Source organism: Hibiscus syriacus, unplaced genomic scaffold (assembly GCF_006381635.1).
Source record: "Hibiscus syriacus cultivar Baekdansim isolate YM2019G1 unplaced genomic scaffold, ASM638163v2 tig00111027_pilon, whole genome shotgun sequence".
In the NCBI taxonomy this organism is placed as follows: Eukaryota; Viridiplantae; Streptophyta; class Magnoliopsida; order Malvales; family Malvaceae; genus Hibiscus; species Hibiscus syriacus.
Genome location: NW_024062960.1, coordinates 1,985,108 through 2,006,351, shown reverse-complemented (window position 1 = coordinate 2,006,351; position 21,244 = coordinate 1,985,108). Strand labels below are relative to the sequence as shown.

Sequence of the window (21,244 nt, the reverse complement as noted above, 5' to 3'; positions counted from 1 at the left end):
TCCCATCCATGTTTATTACACAATACTTTTTTGGTTTAAGGGCTCATCTTATTCATGAAATAAATTTAAATTAGTAATTTTTATTTTTATTTTTAATTGTATCAATTTTGCCTTCAAAGTCATTTATTTGCATAAATTTTGTTTCTTTGATCAATGTTGATCGTTATGATGTTAGTATGGGAGTTAATTGTATTGACGTGGCAGTCCATATGTGAATGATGACATGATAGAGATGTTGAATTAATTTTTTTAGCTGACTTTGAGGGTATAATTTATTTTTTGACCGAATTCAAAAGTATAATTGATTTTAATTGAAAGTTTGAGAACTTATTTAATCTTTAAATAAAAATTAAGAAATTATTAATTTAATAAAATATGAAAATGTTAATAAAAATATTTAAAAAAAAACTAAAAAATGTAAAAGAATAAAAAAATTTAAAAATCAAAATTTATAAAATTATAACTATAAATATAAAAACTAAATTTTAAAAACATTTGTAAAGTATTAAAACTTTTTAACACTTTCATCCAAAAAGTCATCAATGGACTCTCGTCAACCTAAGTCCATTACTATTTCTTAACATATTTTCAGTGAAATTAACCTTGTATTAATATTAATAATAAAATTCAAATTCTCCTTCCATTTTCTACATCAAATAATAATGAACACACTACAAGTATGATCAACTTTCGATTTTTTTATTAAAATTTATATATGATAAGAAAATATATATAAGAAATAAATAAAAATTAAACTTATAACAAAACATGTAATTAACGGTTTGTAAAATTTAAATATTTTAAATTTTAGAAAACAAAAATATTATTAAAATTTAAATGCAGACCTTACCAAATCAAGTCACCTTAAAATCAAGGGTAAATTATGCGTTTAATACTTAAACTATCAGTTTTGATCTATTTTAGTATCAAAACTTTCAATTTTTTCAAAATTATATCTAACATTTAGTTTTTATTTCATTTTAGTACCTTGTTGTTAAAAACTTAACGCATTTAGTACCTAAACTATCAGTTTTGATCCGTTTTGATCCGTTTTAACATTTGAACTTTCATTTTTTTTTTTTGAAAACTTAAGTATAATTTAGGTACTAACATGTTTTGGTACTTAAACTTTCAATTTTTTCAACACTTAAGTTTTGCTACTAAAAATGAAATCAAAACTAAACTTTAGTTATGATTTTGAAAAGAAATAAAAGTTTAGGTATCAAAACTAAAATTTAGTAGATTTTTTTTTGGGTATATTACTGGAATGTCATTACCTCCATTCCCTTAGATATTGTAACATTACCGGCATTTTGGACTAAAATGTCCTTAAATTTTTATTTTTTTCAAAAATATCCTTCTTATGTAATTGAATAATAAAAATTCAACGAAGGTTAAATTACAAATTTATCCTTAAATTATTTTAGATTTACAAAAAAATCTGTAATTAAAATTTTATATGAAGTTCAGGGGTTAAAAACATTTTACCCTTTCATTAAACCCTTTTTATATTTTTAATTTTGTAAAAAAAAGTTATAAATATTATGAATTTAATTTTTAAAAAAATATATAAATATTTTACAATTTGTAATATTATACAAATATATAATAAGGACAATTTGGTCAAATATACATTTCAATAAGCTTTTATTCCTTTAACCAAACACGGTAATCTTATATTCCTGTTAAACCAACTAAACACAAAATACAACATTCTCAGTAATCCTATTGTCTGATAATCTTTTATTCTCACTGATAATCTTACATTCCGTGAACCAAACACACCCTAAAAACAAATCACCTTACTACAATTGGAACAGAATTGAACCAAGCCGCCTTAAACAGAATTCACCTTTATCTATTTGATCAACCTGTCTTGTCCCGAATCCTGTTACTTGTGCTTTTCTTAATTACGTTGAACCTCACTAATGTATGAAAAAAATTGTTCCGTCACATGGCAAATATCTTTGCCCGACACGTGATGCTTTACTTTAATTACTTTCTTTTTTTACTGATTTCAGCATATATAAAATATAATAATACTGTCATTTAGGGTTTTGGTGCAGGAGTCTCGTGGCTGACGCGCGCTCCAGGACATATGCTTCTGGGGTCGCAAAGCGGTCAACCTGTAAGCTCAGTGGAAGTTCATCGGGAATGCAACCGAACTACCATGTTTCAGACCACACCCCTCGTGTCTCTTTCTCCTTTTATTATTACCGAACCAAAGCCTTTCTTGGAAAGGGCCATAGATAGGGATGAAAAGAAATTGTACCCACCATTTTTATCCAATTTGATTCCCTTTTATTGTCCTTTGATCATGAAACTTTTTAGTTATTCAACATAAATTTCTTATTCAATGAAATCATTGAGAAAAATTGGCTACACATCAAGTTGTTGAATTTTCCATTTATTGTAAACAATAACAAAAATTAATAATCTAATTTTTTCATACGAATAAATATTTCATCATAATCTACACATTGTTTTTTTGTGTGTAGTATTTTGTAACAAGCATCGCCTTATGTCTCTCTATTTCTTCATTGACATATTTATTTGTTTTAAAGATCTACTTTACATTAACGAATTTGTGACATTCAGTTAAGGCAAATAACTACCGAATTTTATTTTCCTCGATAGCATAGGTTTCTTCTTCCATAATACGTCGTCATTTCTCATTTTTTTTACTTCTTCTTCAAAATTTAATAGTTCATTGTATGTAAATAAACAAAAAGTGAAGGATTATCATATTTTTAAATAGATAATCGTTGTATCATTCCGGCAATCTCTTTTCTTTAGTTGATATTCGAACTACTAGAGCAACTTCCCTTCATTTGGATCTAGTTTAAGATTTTATGCTAAATCTTATGTAATAGATAGTGGTGGTTGATTGTCCAGTTTGTCATCTTTAATGTCAAAATACATAAAGAAGTCATACAAATATTCTTTTGGGACATTTGAATCTCAATTATTTTGTTCATCGAACTCCACATCTCAATTAGTAATCACATTCTTATATTTGGATGGAACAAGTTATATTCTTTTGAGTGAGTTATAGCCAATGAAAACACATTTCAAATCTTCTATCACCAAGTTTGATTTAATCTTTCTTGTTCACGAATCTGAGCATAGGCGATATTAATGGTGTTCATCTTAAAATTTTATTTGTATCCACCTTATACAGATTTTTTTATTTTTAATATATGTGAAGACTTTCAAAAATATTTGTAGATCCGTCTATAAGAAAAAGACTAAATAATAGGTTTATTAGACCACTTTGGATATGTGCTATTCACCTTTACAGATTCCAAATGCATCTCAAAAGACTTGGCATAAAACATTACAAGAAATGAAAGAGTTATATACTATGTTTCAGGTAAATAGGCCCATTTAGAGGAAATAGAGCACTGGACCAGAAAAGGTTAAAACAAATAAAAAGTTTGCACCAGCCGGGAATCGAACCCAGGCCTGTACCGTGGCAAAGTACTATTCTACCACTAGACCACTAGTGCCCCTTGTTCTACGGCCTATTAAAAAATATTATTATTGTTTTCATTTGTATAACATAATTTTGGTGTATTACTGGCTTTCTATTGTGCTAACATCGCCAAGCTTTGCGCCCATTTAGTGCAAAGCATCTTTTATCATGAACCAGTAACATGGAAAGCAGAAAAAAAGTAAATATATAATGATGGATCCTAGATAATCACAAGCAGGACAACACCAAATCCTTTGGTGGCACAAATGAAGGCAAATTAGTAGTAATCATAGCATCACCTATGGAACCAATAATAAGTTGGTCTAGTGGATAAGACATAAATTCTTTAAGCAATGTTGAAGGTTCGAACTCTATCGTTTGCGAATGGAGTAAATTAGATTAGGAATATTGCAATCAACATCTACAAAACAGCAAGAAGGTTCACAAAACTAATCACAATGGTAAAATTAAAAAGACCCAGATTCTGAGCTGAGCTAGCACCTTTGATGAATTTAGTTCATTAATGTCACATTCGACCATTAATTCTTTGACGTGTTTTAAATTATGCCAAAACCCTATAAAATTTTGGTAAATTTATATAAACCCTCCTAAAGTTTTCCTCACTCAAACCGGATTTTTGAACTCCCTTTGATTCATCGATCAGATTCGAACAGTAGAGAACATGAGAAGAGGTAAAAAAAATACGTCTCAATTCCACACTGTCTAGACTGCAGAGATTAAATTATAAAACTAAAATAAGATTGAAGCTTTGATTTCAGTTTTGCGATTTTAAGAGGAAAAAAAAAACAAAGTGAGTAAAAGATAGGGGAAAGAGGAAACGTGAATGTCAATCACATTACAAATGATGGTCGATAGTGGTTGAATGACAGTGCAGAAGGACGTTATCTAAAGGAAATAAAAGAAAAATATTAGGTCAATTTAGTAATAAAAAGGTTCAAAACGTAGTGTTTTTGTGCTGCACCATGACGACATTAAAGTTTTAAACAGGTAAAATTTAAAAGTTCAATGATCAAATTAAAAAATGTTTATAATTGGATGACCAAAATAGATATATGCTAAAAGTTAAACGACTAACCATGTAGTTTATCCAAATAAAAGAACACCATAATAATCGTGGAGTGAAGAATGGGATGGGAATGAGCAGACAAGATTAGGTCCATCTGGTTCTCTCAATAATAATACGACTTTTCTAATCTTCCTTTCTCTCTCTGAACTTGAATCAATAACTTGTATTTCTTACGTTGAAAATTTAGTGCATATTTTTCCAGAGAGTATGCAGTCCAAGTCCATAATAAGTGATATAAAAGTCAGTCCGAACTGTTCGATTTCACGTCAAACGCCCCAATAAACATGGGCAAAAGCCAACTCATGATGAAGATACTACAACAATGGATTGGGGGAGGGGGGGAATGTCGCACCAAGAAACAGTTTCAAAAGTGTAATTCTTCTAATTGATTCTATTATTGATGTGTAAAAACATTAGCAATCACCTACAAAGCCATAGAATTTAATCCAATAAAAGCCACAATATATAGCTAACCAAATCAAAAGGAGATTGATTACATCCTTTGCTAAAGTGTATAGAACATCTATCCAGCTTTGCGAGCAGTGATGAACAATGAATTTTCTGTCACTTGCTTTCCTTGAGCTTGTAGATTCCCAGGTTTTGTCTTGTCAAGTCTTGCTCTTCGAGCAAATTCTTGGATCTTACGGTCATGCTCTTTAAGCAACTTATCAACATTCTCGGATGGAGCAAGTAATGGACCCGAGACGTAGATTTTGTTTCCCCTTGGACCACGACCATGCTGGAAAATAGCATTCATAAGAATAATCAGATTTCAGAATTTGGTATGTTACATAAAAGCCAGGTGTAGGATTGCAGAATGCTATGGCATGGATGCTAAAAGGTAAAAATATCATGTGGACCACATAAAATTGAAGCCTAATTCAAGTGTATCGATTTGAAAGGAAAAAAAGGAATTATTGGAAACAAGGGAAAAATCAGGGTTGTGGTTAAAAATGAATTCAAGAAAATCTGTAGAATAAAAAGTTAATTTTGAAAAGCTTAGGGAACCATTGATTTTACAGTGGCTTCAACAAAATAAATAATGTGGCCAATCATCAATGTTGGTTATATACGCTTTGATCAATTTGTGACTTCAACCGCTCTTTAAAATAAAGAATAATGTCCGGAAACTAACCATTGGTTCCTTAATGCAGGGTCTTCCACCTCTTGTCTGTGGGGATTCTGCAGTTTTTGGTATATGGCGTCTGATATCTTGTTTTTCTGCATGCTCTAATTCATTAAACGATCTGCGAGACCTGCCTACTTGGTTCGCTGCTTCTAGAGTCAAAGGTCCAGATTTGTCTCTGTGATCTTCAGGAGCCAATGTTCTAGTCGCTACTAAACCAGATAACTTGGATAAGTTAGCTCTGGATGACAGCCTAGTAAGGTCATCGGGTTCCTTCCCAGACTTCCCAAATGCAGCGCCATAGACCAACGGACCTGAATGCGAAACTTTCTTCCTATTGTACTCCGAGAAATCTCTACTGTTTTCTTTTGCGGCAGATGTTTGCTTAGGGGGATCAATCAAGAAACCAGAAAATCCATCTGAGTTACGAGAGTTTGACATCTGACTCCTGCTCTTCAAATTAGGATGTGGTTGTCTTCTCTGTAATTTAGGAAATTGAAAATAGTTAGTTATAGAGAAGCAAGGGCTGAAGGCAATTAGTGAAAGAAAAATGCCATCTAGTTGCATGCTACTGGCATTTGAATGAACATCCATCAAATTTTCTTAAGAAAATAAAACCTGCAACGATGTAGTTAGCTCAGAATTAGAATTGGATGATGATGTAGAAATTAGTTCCTTCTGCCCCATCCGTTCCATGTCTACCTTTGACCTGCTCCCAACTGCTCTTTGCCTAAGGGAATATACAAAACAGTTAATCTTAAGAAGAAAACTTCTTAGAATTATAAGAAAAAGAAAAGGCGTTATTTCAATTCCAAAAAGGAAAGATGAAGAAATCTAAATAGAGATGATCGCAGAAATAAATATACACCATGATGGTTTTTGAATTTGATAATAATCAATTTTAACATATACCTTCTAGCTTCTTCGTCCCGCAACTTAGCATCAATCTCCTTGCTAGGAGGATATTTGGGTAAACTTGAAGGATCACATGCAAATGGTTGTGTTGTAAAGAACTGAGAAAAGGCCAGGGGAAAAAGTGAGTGAAAACTGATAACAGATTTTAAGATTTTATAAATTACAAGTGAACAGTAATAACATAAGTTAATAGTGAGAAATTCATCGGTGATGATTGACACATTCTGCATACCTCACTCTTGAGAGCAAACACTGCAGTTTTTCGATGAACAGGATCGATCGAAAGCAAGGTGTCCATGAGACTTGCAACAGGAGACGGAAAGTCTTTGAATGCCTCAGCAACACATCGTCTATATGGGTGAAGAGGCTTGAACACCGTTGAATGAGGTAATTTTGCTCTTCGCCAGTATTCCTCAGAAGGTGAGCCACATAGCTTAAAAATCTTGTGTAATTGCTCAACCTACATATTAAAAAAAGATCTATTAAAAAAAAGACCTACTAAAATTTCCAACAATAATAATCATTGTATTAGTTACAAATATATAATTTTAGGCTCTGAATCTGGTACCTCTGTTTTCCCAGGCAAAATAGGTTTGCCAGAATATAGTTCTCCAAGTATGCAACCAGCACTCCATAAATCTATTGCAACCCCGTAATAAGAGGCTCCTAACAAAAGTTCCGGTGGTCGATACCAAAGAGTCACTACACGGCTTGTCATCAGAACACTTTCATGAGGATCAAAATGGCATGCCAAACCGAAATCTGCAATCTTCAAGATTCCATTACTGTCAACGAGAAGATTTGAACCCTTTATGTCACGATGGAGGACCCCATGGTTGTGACAATGGTCAAGTCCACTTAGAAGTTGCTTCATATAGCATTTAATCTGACCAAAAATGGAAAAACATATTATGAACAAACACTAAAAATTAAAGAAATTTCCATGAAGAGACATCCTTATGAATTGCAGAATAAAGGATATGTGACCGCTGTGCCCATGTTGCATCTTGAGACAGCTCTATTAAGAGACACTGTCGAACAACAGCATGAAACAACTAAAAAAACAATTTTAAGATTACCTGTGGCTCGGAAAACTTAATTCCAGGAAGAGATGCAAGTCCCACGAGATCATGTTCCATATACTCGAACACAAGGTATAAGCTGCATGACATTGGGGAAGTGATCAACCCTTCCAATTTAATAACATTCGGATGATCAAGTCTTCGTAAAAGATTAATCTCCCTTGCCATAAACTTCACACTCTCGGGGTCATGATTATCAAACCGCACTTTTTTCAGCGCCACAAATTTATTATGAATCACATCGCGTGCCTTGTACACACTACTATAAGTTCCTTGGCCAATCTGCAAGAATGAAATACTATCATACAAAAAATCAAAGCAAAATGAGAACATCAACATGGAAAATACAAATCCTATAGATACAATAATAAGATGAGCTTTTCTGACAAACTAAATCACCATGAACCCTACTACATAATACAAGATATATGACGAGCATTGATCAAGGTTCAAATCATAAAAGTAAAAGAGGATCAAGCTAAGTAAGAGAACCTACTTTATCCAACTTCTCAAAGGTGTTGGCTCTTCGGGGAATCCATCCCTTGATAGCTTCACTTGCCACGGCAACAAGCCAAGACGGCCAACCAGCTGCAACCTGCTCTGCTTTTATGCTATTCCACACCCTTCCTGAACCAGGATGATGATGATGAGCAGAAATCGTTGTAACCTCGAAGTTTTGGACCTTATCAATTGTCTCAATCACTTCAAACTTATCAATAATACTCTCCTTCTCAGCCTGATCATTATAAAAATAACGATTGGAACCACTGGTTTTCTTATCAATCAACAAAACTTTCACATCGCCGCCGTCGTATTTACCCTTCGATCCAACGATCTCCTCTCTTATCGACGAATTGGCTCGAGGAACAAGCTTTTCCAATGACCCTTTTCGCCTCTCTCTGTGGCTCTCACGACTATCTTCGACAGCCGCGGACTTGGAATTCATGCAACCCATGTTAGACTGTTTCTAATATATGTACACAACCACGATCGATAACAACAAAGAACCTACTTTAACAACCCTTAATTCACCGTCTAAAAACTAAAACAAACAAAAAAATATACCCCTCTAACTCTTATCATCCCCTATCGATCTTGCTAAAGAATTCGAAAAAATCACAATATCCAATCCATCAAATACCCAAAAGTTGAAGAGTTTAGACCACGAGTCTATAACAATCAAAGCTTTATCTTGAATCCTTTTGAACAATTCCATGTCATCCCAAAAGACCCATTTTTTTCAAGTTAGAGTAGGCTACAAGTCATGTCAATATTGGGCAAAAGAGAAGACAGAGAGGAAAGAAACAATCAAAAACCCAGAAATGTTTGGGGAAGTAACTGAAAATCTGGGAACAAAGAGGAAGTTTAATTAATTGCAAAGGAAAATTTGTGGGTGGATTTTGATGATTTTTTATAAACGCGTAGGGATAAACGTGTTAATAAAGTAGATTTTGGATTCTAGAAAGGAAAAAAATTAAGGAAAGTATAGATTTTCTTTCTCTTTTTGCTGAGTGGGGTGTTTGAATGTTGTGTTGCATTTAACGCGTTTACGATTTGACAACTACATTGTGTATGTATGTCTGGGTTTTTCATATAACTATTATTATAAACATTTTTATAAATATTAGATTAAACTATCTATTTACTCACTCATTTATTCTTGTATTTATGTTTTGATCATTTAACTTTTTTTAATTTATATCTAATGTTATGTGTTGTTTCTATTTTGGTCATCCATCATTATATTTAACCGTTAATTTATTGAAAATGATAATATGATATGGTATGATAATATTGAAGTTATATGCTAACTCCTCGAACCGATTTTACATATTATATCCACTAACAAGCAAACTAATTCGAAGACATAGAATAAACGCCACAAATTCTTTATAAGTTACCATCAATGGAGGCATGTCAATTAGAAAACAAATTTTGATTTGAGTGTAATACTGATTATGTTAAGAATTTTAAGTAGAAAAAAAATATTCAAAGTGATATCAATATAAAATAAGATATGTATAAGAGGTGAGAGATTTAACGTGGTTTGATCTTATCTACATCTACGGACAAGAAGACTAATGATCCATTATAAATGAGAGATCATGAATGGTACAAATACATGATATCCAATGTATCCTAAAATCATATATCTATATCCCAAATCACTCTCTCAATGTCCCTACAAAATTATCTCTACAACTTAAATCATAAAAATTGCTTAGTGTCGTAACCGTCTTTCGGTTGGGCCCCGGAATTGGGCTTCGACTTGAAAAATGTGGATTGGAGTCGCCACCGACCATTTTAAAATGAATTTAGGTGGGTCGGACACCATCTTACCTGATCTGCGTTTTTACCAGAAATGTGTCGGGTTCGGGAGTCGATTACGGTCAAGGAAGGATTAGTATCCTTGAACCGCCCTTTCGGTACCAATTAATTTATCGGTTGTCTTAGTTGCGAAAATTCGAAATTAAAATTAAAATTTAATAGACCCGATTCAAATTACTTACAATTGATTGATTTGAATACCCTTAAAAGATAAAAACATTTAACTCGTAGCGGAGTATAAAATCGAATTAGGATAGCAAGTGTGAAAACTTGAGAATAATAAATAAAACAAGAAAAAATGAAAAATAACAAAACATGTAAAAATAATAATAAAAATAAACAAAATGAATAAAATATTAAAAAACAAAGACACGGATAAAGGGAAAATATTAATGGAGTAAAAAACTAAAAAAGGTAAAAGAAATTAAGAAGGAATAAAAATAATGTGTACATATAAAGTACTATTTACTAAAATAAATAAAAATAATAAATATATAATATTAAGTAAAACAAATAAAAAATAAAGATATACATGATATTAAGAAAAAAATAGAAAAAATATAATAAAGTAAAAATATATATATATATAAATAAATAAAATAAAAATAGAATATTAAGAATATATATATATAAACGTATAAAATATAATATTAAGAAAAATATATATACATAGTAAATAGAGAAAACTAACACACACACATATATAATATATAAATAAAAAGGAATATAGTAAATAAAAAAATATAATTAAAAATATATATATATGGGACGAAATTAATATAAAAGTAAAATTAAAGGGTAAATTTCAAGGAAAATTAAAGATTAAGATTGACTTAGGGGGAATATTAAATACTTTAAAAAAATGAGCATGCCTCGGGAATAGATCTAGGTTCGAAACTTCGAAACTCCACCCCTTTTTGGTCATCGGCGTAACCCACGCTTTGGGTTATTCAAACCAAATCTCAAGAAAAATAACATGCACATGCGAGAAATGAACGAATCAATGTAAAAAAAAGATGCTACCTTTTATTTCCCTTTCGAATCGTTTACAATAACTTTGCCTTTAAACTTTTCGTGCTTTCCGCTGTATCTTGTATGTAAATCGTGTCGTACAAATGGGGAGGATTACATGTATTTATAGTGAAAAAAAAAACTAACTAACAACAGAATCCTAATGCAACTAGACTTCTTGCTCGGTTGTTGCACGTTTGTTGGTGTGGTTGTTGCTTTAAAAGATATGGTGGTGGAAGAGTCCTCTTAGGAGATGAACTCTTGCTAATTCTATATTTTAAGAAAATTGGTGTCTACATCTGCCCCTCTTTATCCTTTTTCGTGGAACGAAAAATAGGACAAAGATAAAAAGACACAAATTTTCGTTCAGTGGAGTTGAAGAATAACTCCCTGTCGAATTGAGTTGCAGATGGCTCATTCGTCGCGAAGTCGAGTCCATCTTGAAATGATTTGAATCAGAATGTGGCTTCTCGTTGTAGTCCACTTTGGTCTTCTTCTCGGTTTAAAGACCTTGGCTAAAAATTCAACTGGAAAGTAATCCCTTGACTCCATGATATGGTTGATATGCTCTCGAGCTGAATGAAACCGAACTCGAAAAGTCTTCGTTGACAGATAGCTTTTCTCGACTTAAGTTATGCTGACGGAAAAAGGCTTATTGCTACTAAGGCACGGCTAACACAGATCTTCTTCTCGGCTTGAAAACCTCGATTGCAGTCGGACAATAGTGTGATTGAGGTGTCATCGAGCTGAATGAAATCGAACTCGATAATTTTCGTTGATAGATAACCCTTCTTGCCTTGAGCTATGCTGTAAATTTGATTTACCTCTAATGTAATCGAACTCGAAGGCCTTTGGTGATAGATAACCCTTCTTTGAGTTGGATATCCTTCGTCATGAAGTTGAAATCCAATCTAGAGATGGATACTGCTTATGTGCACGATTCCCCTTTGTCGTGAAGTTGAAACCGCGGGTGGACCCTTCGTCGTGAAGTTGAGCCTGGTAATTGGACATCCTTCATCGTGAAGTTGAAATCCAAGTGGGTAGTATTGTTCTGAGTCCAATATCCTCCGTCGTGAAGTTGAAATTGGCTCTGGAACTGGGAAATTGTTTGTTGACAGCCAGCCGCCCTTTTGCTGTGAAGTTGAGCTTGTGTTGTCTCGAGTTCAATATCCTTCGCTGTGAAGTTGAAATTGACTCTGAATGAAACTAAAAAGTTGTTTGTTGAAAATCAGTTGCCCCTTCGTTGTGAAGTTGAGTTTGTGTTATCTTGAGTCCAATATCCCTCACAGTGAAGTTAAAATTGGCTCTGAAACTGGGAAGTACCTTCGTTGTGAAGTTGAGCCTCAAATGGCACGATATCCTCCGTCGTGGAGTTGAAATCGTGGATGTGCGGGTACGATATCCTCCGTCGTGGAGTTGAAATCGCTGATGGCCCCTTCGTCGTGAAGTTGAGCCTTGACTTGAATATCATTCATCGTGAAGTTGAAATCCAAGTATTGTATGTTGCGGGTGGACACGATTCCCTTCACCGTGAAGTTGAAACCGTGGATGACCCCTTTATTTTGAAGTTTGGCTTCGAGTTAGATATCCTCCATCGTGAAGTTGAAATCTACTCTCGAGCAAATTGTGTCGCTTTGAGTTCAATATTCTTCGCCGCGAAGTTAAAATTGACTCTAGCTAAAAATTGAAACAATTATGCATATATGTGATGCTATGGATGCAATGCTCTTAGGTGTGCCTAAAATGCATATGCAACATATGTTATCTTGGGGCTCTAGAGAGAAATCTCGATCTCTGGTTGCCTGTCTGGAATCTTGATTCTTGAATTTTCAAGTTTTGATCTCTGATCTTGAATTCTTCAAATGTTCAAATCTGATGTGCACATTCTATTTTTGATTTGAGAAATGCTTCTCGACCATCTCAAGTATGTGTCTGAGCTGAGTGTAACGGTTCAGATGATGCTTCAAGAGAAGTTGTCTCGAAAGAGATAGAATTCGTTTAAAGGGAAACGATCTCAAAGATATATGTTTTTTCATGAAAACAGTCTCAAGGGAAACAAAATTTTGTTTTAAGGGAAATAAATTTGAAAATTTTGTGTTTCAAGAGAAACTGTCTCAATGGAACAAAATTTGTTTTAGGGGAAATAAATTCAAAGATTTTGTTTCAAGGGAAACTGTCTCAAGAGAGACGAAATTTGTTTCAAGAGAAACTGTCTCAAGAGAGACAAAACTTAGTTCCAAAAGAAACTGTCTCAAGGGAGATGAAATTTGTTTCAAATAAAACATATTCAAATAATTTGTTTCAAGGGAAACTTTCTCAAGAGAGACAAAATTTATTTCAAGGGAAATGTTTTCAATGTTTATGTTTCAAGAGAAACTATCTCAAGGGAGACAAAATTTTGTTTCAAGGGAAACTATCTCAAGAGAGACAAAATTCGTTTCAAGGGAAATGTTTTCAATGTTTATGTTTCAAGAGAAACTGTCTCAAGGGAGACAATATTTTGTTTCAAGGGAAACTATATCAAGCGAGATAAAATCTTCTTTTTAAAAATAGTCTTGAGTGAAATGAAATGCCTTCTTTCGAGTGAAACAGTCTCAAGTGAGACAAAATCTGTTTTAAGAAAAGCAATCTCAAGTGAGATAATCATCTGCATTAAATGAGACACTCTCAAGCGAGATAAAATTTATATTGGAAATGTTGAATCTGAAGATGAATGTCGATCTTTCAATATGTCGAGTTGGTTGAAGTGTGACTTCTTGCTGCTGAGTTAAACAACCACCATCGATTTTTACAAACTCTTTTGAATCAAGTATATTTCGCCTTGAAGTTGAAAGTTGACTCTAAAGTTGCAAAACTTATGTATGTGAAAAAATGATAAATATGATGCTCTAGAATGTATGCATAATGAATGAGTTCTTGTTTTATTCCTTGGACAAAATCTCATTTTTTGCATGTTGTTCCTACATGTGATTGTTCCTCAGCCTTCGGAAATGTCGTTTTTACCAAGATCCACTCTAGAGAGATTGTCTTGTTTGAAAAAATGTTTCTCTTTTATTTCAAAGTTCTGAAAATATCAATTAAAAGAGTTTCGAAAAATGTTTAATCAGAAGTTTTGAAATATTGTCCTTTCACGGTTTTACATTGAGACGAATCATAAAACTAGAGTTCATTGGATATCAAAGAATTAATTACAATGTTAATCCTTCAATAAATTATAGCTATTTGACACGTGCCAAGATCAAAGCTATTTTTGGGAAATGGCTAAGTAAGGAAAAGATAAAAAGTCTCAGGTTATTGTGTTTGGTCAAAGGTTTGGCATTTTTTGTTTATTTGAACCTCAAAGGTTTGATGGGGTAGCTTGTATGCTCTTCTACTGGAAGTGTTCTCCGACTCCCAGCTTTCATGGTCACGCTCGGATCGTGTGATGCCTTATCAAGGAATTTGTGCGGTCGCTTCAGCTGCCCAATTTTTGTATTCGAGTCGCCTTTTCAGGGTTTTTAACTCGAATTCTCCTTTGGTTTTAAGACGTCATTCGGAATTTACGTCTTAAACTCCCTTTGTTATTTTTCTCTATCATGCATTAATTACACTGTTTTTTGCAAATAAAGATTAATCCTGATGGGCGGGATGAAATCTGAAGATAGTCTCTTCTGTTCAGAACTTCATGTATGATTAGAAGGGCTTTTAAGGCACGTAACGTAGGTCATGGTTCATGGTTATGAAAGAAAAGGATAAAAGGCCCAAACAAGTGTTTAAGGGTGATTGAACCAAGGATCAATTCATTCTGATGTCTTCAATCATATCTTGCTCAATTTGAATCTGCTTGTATGTGTCTCTCTCTTGATGCTCTATGATTTTCGAGTGAAGTGATTCAGTGATTCGAGAATGATTGTGCTTGATCAATCTCATAGTTTAAAGCTTGATGCGCCATTTGTCTTTAGGGAATCTTTGCATGTGCTTCTTGTCCCTTTTTCTTTTTGATTTTTGTTCTTTTCTTTTTTCCTTTTGTTCTTTTTTCTCTTTTTTTATTTGTTTTTTTTCTTTTTTGCCTCTTTTCTTCTTGTTCTTGATTGGATCTTCGCACTTTTCATTTGGTCTCATTTGGATTGATGTCTTCGCTCATGTGAGCAGATTTCTTCCACCTTGCCCCCAGTGTGGAGGGTGATCCTTGGTTAGGGTTGAATCAGAAGAAAAATACTATAGGCTCAAAAGGGGACACAAGGGATATATATTTTCTCCAGTTGTGAAGGGATAAATAAAGAAAGTCGTTCATCATTTCATACATGGAAGTCCTCACAGAAGAGGTAAGTCCTCACAGAAGAGGTATCCCCAGGGGGATAGATTTTCAGGATTAATTTTATTCACATGAAAACAGTGTAATTAATGCATGATAGAATTATTTTGAGTGAATTCTTCTTTCTTCTTCTTGCCCTCAACATGTCTCAATGTTCAGGCTCCCTGCGAGATGCCCCAAGTTGTGTCTTAGATGAATGCTCATGTTCAAATGAACAACTCAATGCCTTGGGTTTTGATGGCATAAAAATGTCAATTTTGAGTCTAAAAGACAATGGTATGACTTTATCGACTCAAAGAAAGGTATGGTATGAAAAAGTTTCAAAGGGGTGGTAACGTCAAAACTTGATCTTTTTGGTAATGATCATGAGTTATTTTGGGTAAAGAATCAAGGTATTTTATTTTGGGGTTTGAGACAGGATAAGAAAGGTCTAATATTGCCATATGTCAAAAATCTATAATTTTTGAAGAATTAAAAGAATCCTTAATTCATTTAATATTTGAAGAACTAAAGATTAAAATTTGTTCAATTGCACCACCTTAGAAAGTAGTATAAATTCAATCGTTTAAAAGATTAAGCAAAAGATCAAAGACGTGTTCAAACAAAAACAATTCTATAGGTGCAAATGGTATATGCAATTCCCCCTTCTTCGGCTGTCCATGCCCCTTAATCCATCAGGTTTTGGATCTTGTGCTTCAGCGCCTTATAGTTCTCAGAGGAATATTTGGAGCATCCTATGTGGCAACTGTAAACAGATTCAACATCATAGCCCTCAGGATATGTGGACTCTTTTCTCAGATCATCCTGACAAGCTTAGTCATACAACCAACTGATCGGACTCCCACTGTACTGATTTCAATTTTTTCTTTTGATATTACAATCTTGCTTCCATGTGGTGTCATGTGGTTAAAACCACTTCATCGAATCCTCCATGAAGAAATTTCATGTTTATGAAAATGTTAAAAATGAAATGTAGATGCAAAATGCAAAATGTAAAAATGCATGAAATGTTCGAGGCATTGATCCAAAAACATGTCTGTTATTATAAATAATCTTTATTGGGACAAAAGTGTTTTATCTTTTAAGAGACAATAAACATATTTAAAGGTACATCTGGACTAAATCCTCTAGACCCCGAAATAAGTTGACTAGTCTTCTACCTTTGTGTGTCACCGGTCGAATACCCTACCGAACCGCTCCGGCTTCTCTGGCTAAACCGTGAAAATGTTGAGTTGTTTTTTGTATTGGTTCCCAAAAAGTATCGAATGACTGCATCTCTGGCTTTCATCCTTTGCTGAATCGGAAATTCCATTGAAATCCTCCATCAAAGGGATTATCTGAAGTTCATTTGCTTGTTTCTTGAATTTGTCGAGAGTGACTTGCCATCTTGTTCTTGTTGTCTTTGAATGGACTCTCAAGGTTAGTAACCTTTTTTCGTCTTGCCCCTGCCACCTTTGTCAACCCATTTTTGAAAAGTTAACTTTTGATGTACTTGATTGTGGGCACCATGTCTTCTTGATCGAATGTGACACATAGTTGTCTTGCAAATTGTCCTCATTTTCTTTATGAGTCTTTTCTGACCATAGTCGGACCCCTGCGTTTTTCATCTCTTGTATTACAACCCCTTTGTTCATTAATGTAAATTATTTATGGTTAACGAACACATTTTTTTTGTGCGGATCAACACCTCTTTTGAATGATGCAAATGATGGAAATAAAATAAAAGAGAGAAAAATTGAAAAGATTTAGTAAGGTAAAGATAATAATAATGAAAATAAAAGGTCCTACCCCACATGATATCTACCCCACATGCTTTAATTCCTACCCGGACATGATCTCTATCCCGCATTCTAATTCCACACAAATCCTAACCGTATATTTGTTTAGTTCGCATGCTTTGAACAAAAAGTAAAGCATGAAACAAAGTAGCCTAGGGTTTGGAATGAGGTTTTGGGGTGGGCTCTAATTCTCCATAGCCTCCCGGTTTAGGTTCTAAAAAATGGGACCCGAGTTCTCCTTTCCGGTGCCCCCTTGGGCTTACCAGACCCTTAGTCCTAAGCCCATTACAAGCTTATGTGGACTAAGGTAAACTCTAGAGGAAACATTCCCTTATTCCCGCACGGTGAATAAATTCACACGAAGACATAAGGTATATGAATCCCGAAGGCTACTTGCTAGGCCCGCACGGAGAATAAATTCACACGAAGGTGTCGCTTTCACCCCCACTTAAAAGGGTTCGGAGCTCGGGTATAGAGCTAGAGATGGAAACTTTTTCAAAAATCTGAAATCATTGAAAAAACGTTAGTACAACTATTTACTTGAAAAATAATCAAAGATAAACAATTAGAATCGAATAAATAAATTAAAATTTAAACTTGTAATTTTTGCTAAAAAAGACAACCGGAAATTAATTTCGGTCTGACTCACTTACCTGTCCCCAGTGGAGTCGCCAAGCTGTCGTAATCGTCTTTCGGTTGGGCCCCGGAATTGGGCTTCGACTTGAAAAATGTGGATTGGAGTCGCCACCGACCATTTTAAAACGAATTTAGGTGGGTCGGACACCATCTTACCTGATCTACGTTTTTACCAGAAATGTGTCGGGTTCGAGAGTCGGTTACGGTCAAGGAAGGATTAGCACCCTTGAACCGCCCTTTCGGTACCAATTAATTTGCCGGTTATCTTAGTTGCGAAAATTCGAAATTTAAATTAAAATTTAACAAACCCGATTCAAATTACTTACAATTGATTGATGTGAATACCCTTAAAAGATAAAAACAATTGACTCGTAGCGGAGTATAAAATCGAATTAGGATAGCAAGTGTGAAAACGTGAGAATAATAAATAAAACAAGAAAAAATGGAAAATAACAAAACACGTAAAACAAATAAATAAACAAAATGAATAAAATGTTAAAAAAAAAACAAAGACACAGATAAAGGGAAAATATTAATAGAGTAAAAAAATAAAAAAAGGTAAAATAAATTAAAAATGAATAAAAATAATGTGTACATATAAAGTAGTATTTACTAAAACAAATAAAAATAATAAATATATAATATTAAGTAAAACAAATAAAAAATAAAGATATATATGATATTAAGAAAAAAAAATAATAGAAAAAAATAAAATAAAGTAAAAATATAATATATATATATATAAATAAATAAAAACAAAAATAGAATATTAAGAAAAATATATATATAAAAACGTATAAAATATAATATTAAGAAAAAATATATATACATAGTAAATAGAGAAAAATTAATACATATAGTAAAGGCTAAAACATATTCTCTATTCATAAAATCAAATACTTGATTACCAACAATTCTTATTCTATAAGTATTCTTGCCTAAAATAAGTATGCACCTACTAAATAAACTCAATTATGAAGTAATCTTTAACCACTACAATTACAATAAAATCTAACATAATTATAAATTATAATTTGGGTCAAAATATAACACAACACATTTCAACCTTTATTAGACAGCTAAATTTATTTTCTTTCAATCAGGTGATGACATATGTCATCATCAGATTGGAAGAAAATAAATGAACAAGGATTAAAAGGGAGACTTGAACATAGGATGCTACGATGCTTGAGAAACCAATCATAAGTTGACATGTGTTATGACACATTCTCAAATGACACTTATCACAATCTAATTACAGGATTAATGTCACCCCATGTCTCTAGTAGTTGGGCATTAGTTTGGTTTCTAAAGCATTACATTTTTGATAATCTAATTAGAGGCTAACACATTTTATGACATTAGTCATTAATGATATATGCCACAATCTAATTAGAGGTTAATTTTTTTTTGAATTAAATCAAATTTAGGCCCAAATCGATAGAATATGTAAGTAATATCGATCAAATATATAATTATACAATTTTTTTAACTATAACGTCATATTCTATTTTAAATGTTAATGGGTAATGGCTTGATTGATATTTAAATAGTTAAATGATATGATTGATAAAATTGAAAGGTTGATAGTTAAATTAAAATTCATCTATAATTAAGTGATCATGAGTATAATTTAACCTTTTTTATCTATCTCAGCAATAACATGCCGGCTATTTGAAATTTTAAGAAATTTAAATATTAATAAAAAAAAAAACTGTCCTCGATCCATTGTTGTCATCTTTAAAACATAGTTAAAAAAACTGATGAATGAATTCAGATTCAATCTAACTGATCATTGTTCGAACAACTAACAAACCAGGCTAAATATCTGCAAATTCATACCTGAGTTTTCTCTATAAAATATTTAAAACCAGTCGATTTTTAAGAAATGGAAGGTTGTTCGCAGTGACGGATTCAAAAATATTTTTTAAAATCGATACATATATATTAATAATATAATTTTTTTACTGAGGTGAATAAAATAAAATTTTAAGATAAATACCATCAATGAAATAGATATCTAATCGAAAAAATTAAATTTTAAGATAAATACGTGTTCTTCCTCAAATACACTTGGATTCACCTCTGATTGCTTTGGTTGGTCGTTTGGCCTAAGAACACACGAGCTTTTAGGAAAAAAAAAAGAAAAATCATAATTGCAAAGAGAAAAAGAATCCACTATAAATGAGATTAATTAATTAATTAAAACTGATAGAAAAAACATGAGAAAAATAAAATCTTAAAAGTTTATTTTTGTTTTTTAAGTTATTATCTTTTTTATTTTACACAATGTATGTATATATATAACTACCAACAATACCTGTTTAAAATTATTGATTATTTATCGTTTTACACATATTATCAATCCATTCATTGATATAATCATATAAACTATGAAAATAATAGTTTTGAAATAGATAATATTATTATTTTATTTATAAAAACAAAATTACTTTAATATAATATTTATTATAATTTTTTTTGCATAACATATTATCTTTAAATTGAATGTTTGATAATTTTTTTAAATTTTATAAATTCATCTTTCTAACCTAATATTTGGTGTAGACAATAATGAATTGAGAAGGATTTATATTTTAATATAATTTAGATATATTTTTATAAATATTTTTTTATTTTATATTCATCTTTCTAATCTAATATTTTGTATTGGTTCCTAATAAATGCATCAATTATATCACCCACATGCTCAAATCATGGATATGTATTATTTGCTTAAAATACAATATCTGATCACGAATTTATACGATTTTTTTCTTTGAAAAATATATATTTCCAATCTGTTATAATTATAATCGGGGACGAACTATGCTTCACTTTGAACAATGCTTCCAACAAATATGAGGTGGCCGCGTGTACCATTCATTTGTATTGAAGTCTGGACAAAGGAACAAGATCATTTAATTTTTGGGTACCGTACGCAAATAATCTTTATAAGGTGTTATTTTGTTGAGTTTTTCAATTATTTAAAGTTATAAAATAGATAGGACAATTATTTTATTGAGTCACTCAACTATTAAAAATTATAAAATGGTCACTCACTTATTCATATATTCCAAAATTGTCTGTCTCCGTTAAATTATTGATGATTGTGTGAGTTGACTAAGATATAATAAAATCATATTTTAATGATGTTTACTAGCACAATCGTTCCTTTCAAGCACTGACTCGACGACATAATATAAACGGAGAGTTTTCAAAAAATACAACTCAAACAGTTCCGTGATTAGATTTTATCATATCTCAATCAACAGGTTAACGTTCAGCTTAGAAAGTCGCCAGTTTTTAACAGCAAATGACGAGTTTGGAACATATAAATAGTCGGATGATCATTTTGTAACTTCTAATAATCGGAGAACTCAAAAAACAACATCCTATAATCAGAGAATCATTTTATAACTTTTAATAGTCGAAAGACTCAACAAAGTAGTATCTCATAGTCAAAAGACCATTTGTGCACTTCAACTTTAATTTTTTTTTAAATAATAATA

At 32.3% G+C, this 21,244-nt stretch overlaps 1 protein-coding gene and 1 non-coding gene across 2 annotated transcripts; both read right to left on the bottom strand.

The window, feature by feature from the left end:
* Window positions 1-3,438: 3,438 nt before the first annotated feature.
* Window positions 3,439-3,509, bottom strand: TRNAG-GCC. Its single transcript has one exon. It is a non-coding gene; the product is annotated as a tRNA-Gly (tRNA).
* Window positions 3,510-4,933: 1,424 nt separating this feature from the next.
* Window positions 4,934-9,078, bottom strand: LOC120151123 (probable serine/threonine-protein kinase At1g54610). The gene is made up of 8 exons (XM_039163671.1): window positions 8,182-9,078; window positions 7,683-7,967; window positions 7,172-7,489; window positions 6,836-7,063; window positions 6,601-6,701; window positions 6,307-6,418; window positions 5,698-6,168; window positions 4,934-5,301 (listed from the first exon to the last, which is right to left on the bottom strand). Exons 1-8 carry the CDS (start codon window positions 8,638-8,640, stop codon window positions 5,086-5,088), a joined length of 2,190 nt encoding a protein of 729 aa, XP_039019602.1. The 5' UTR covers window positions 8,641-9,078; the 3' UTR covers window positions 4,934-5,085.
* Between the last annotated feature and the right edge of the window lie 12,166 nt (window positions 9,079-21,244).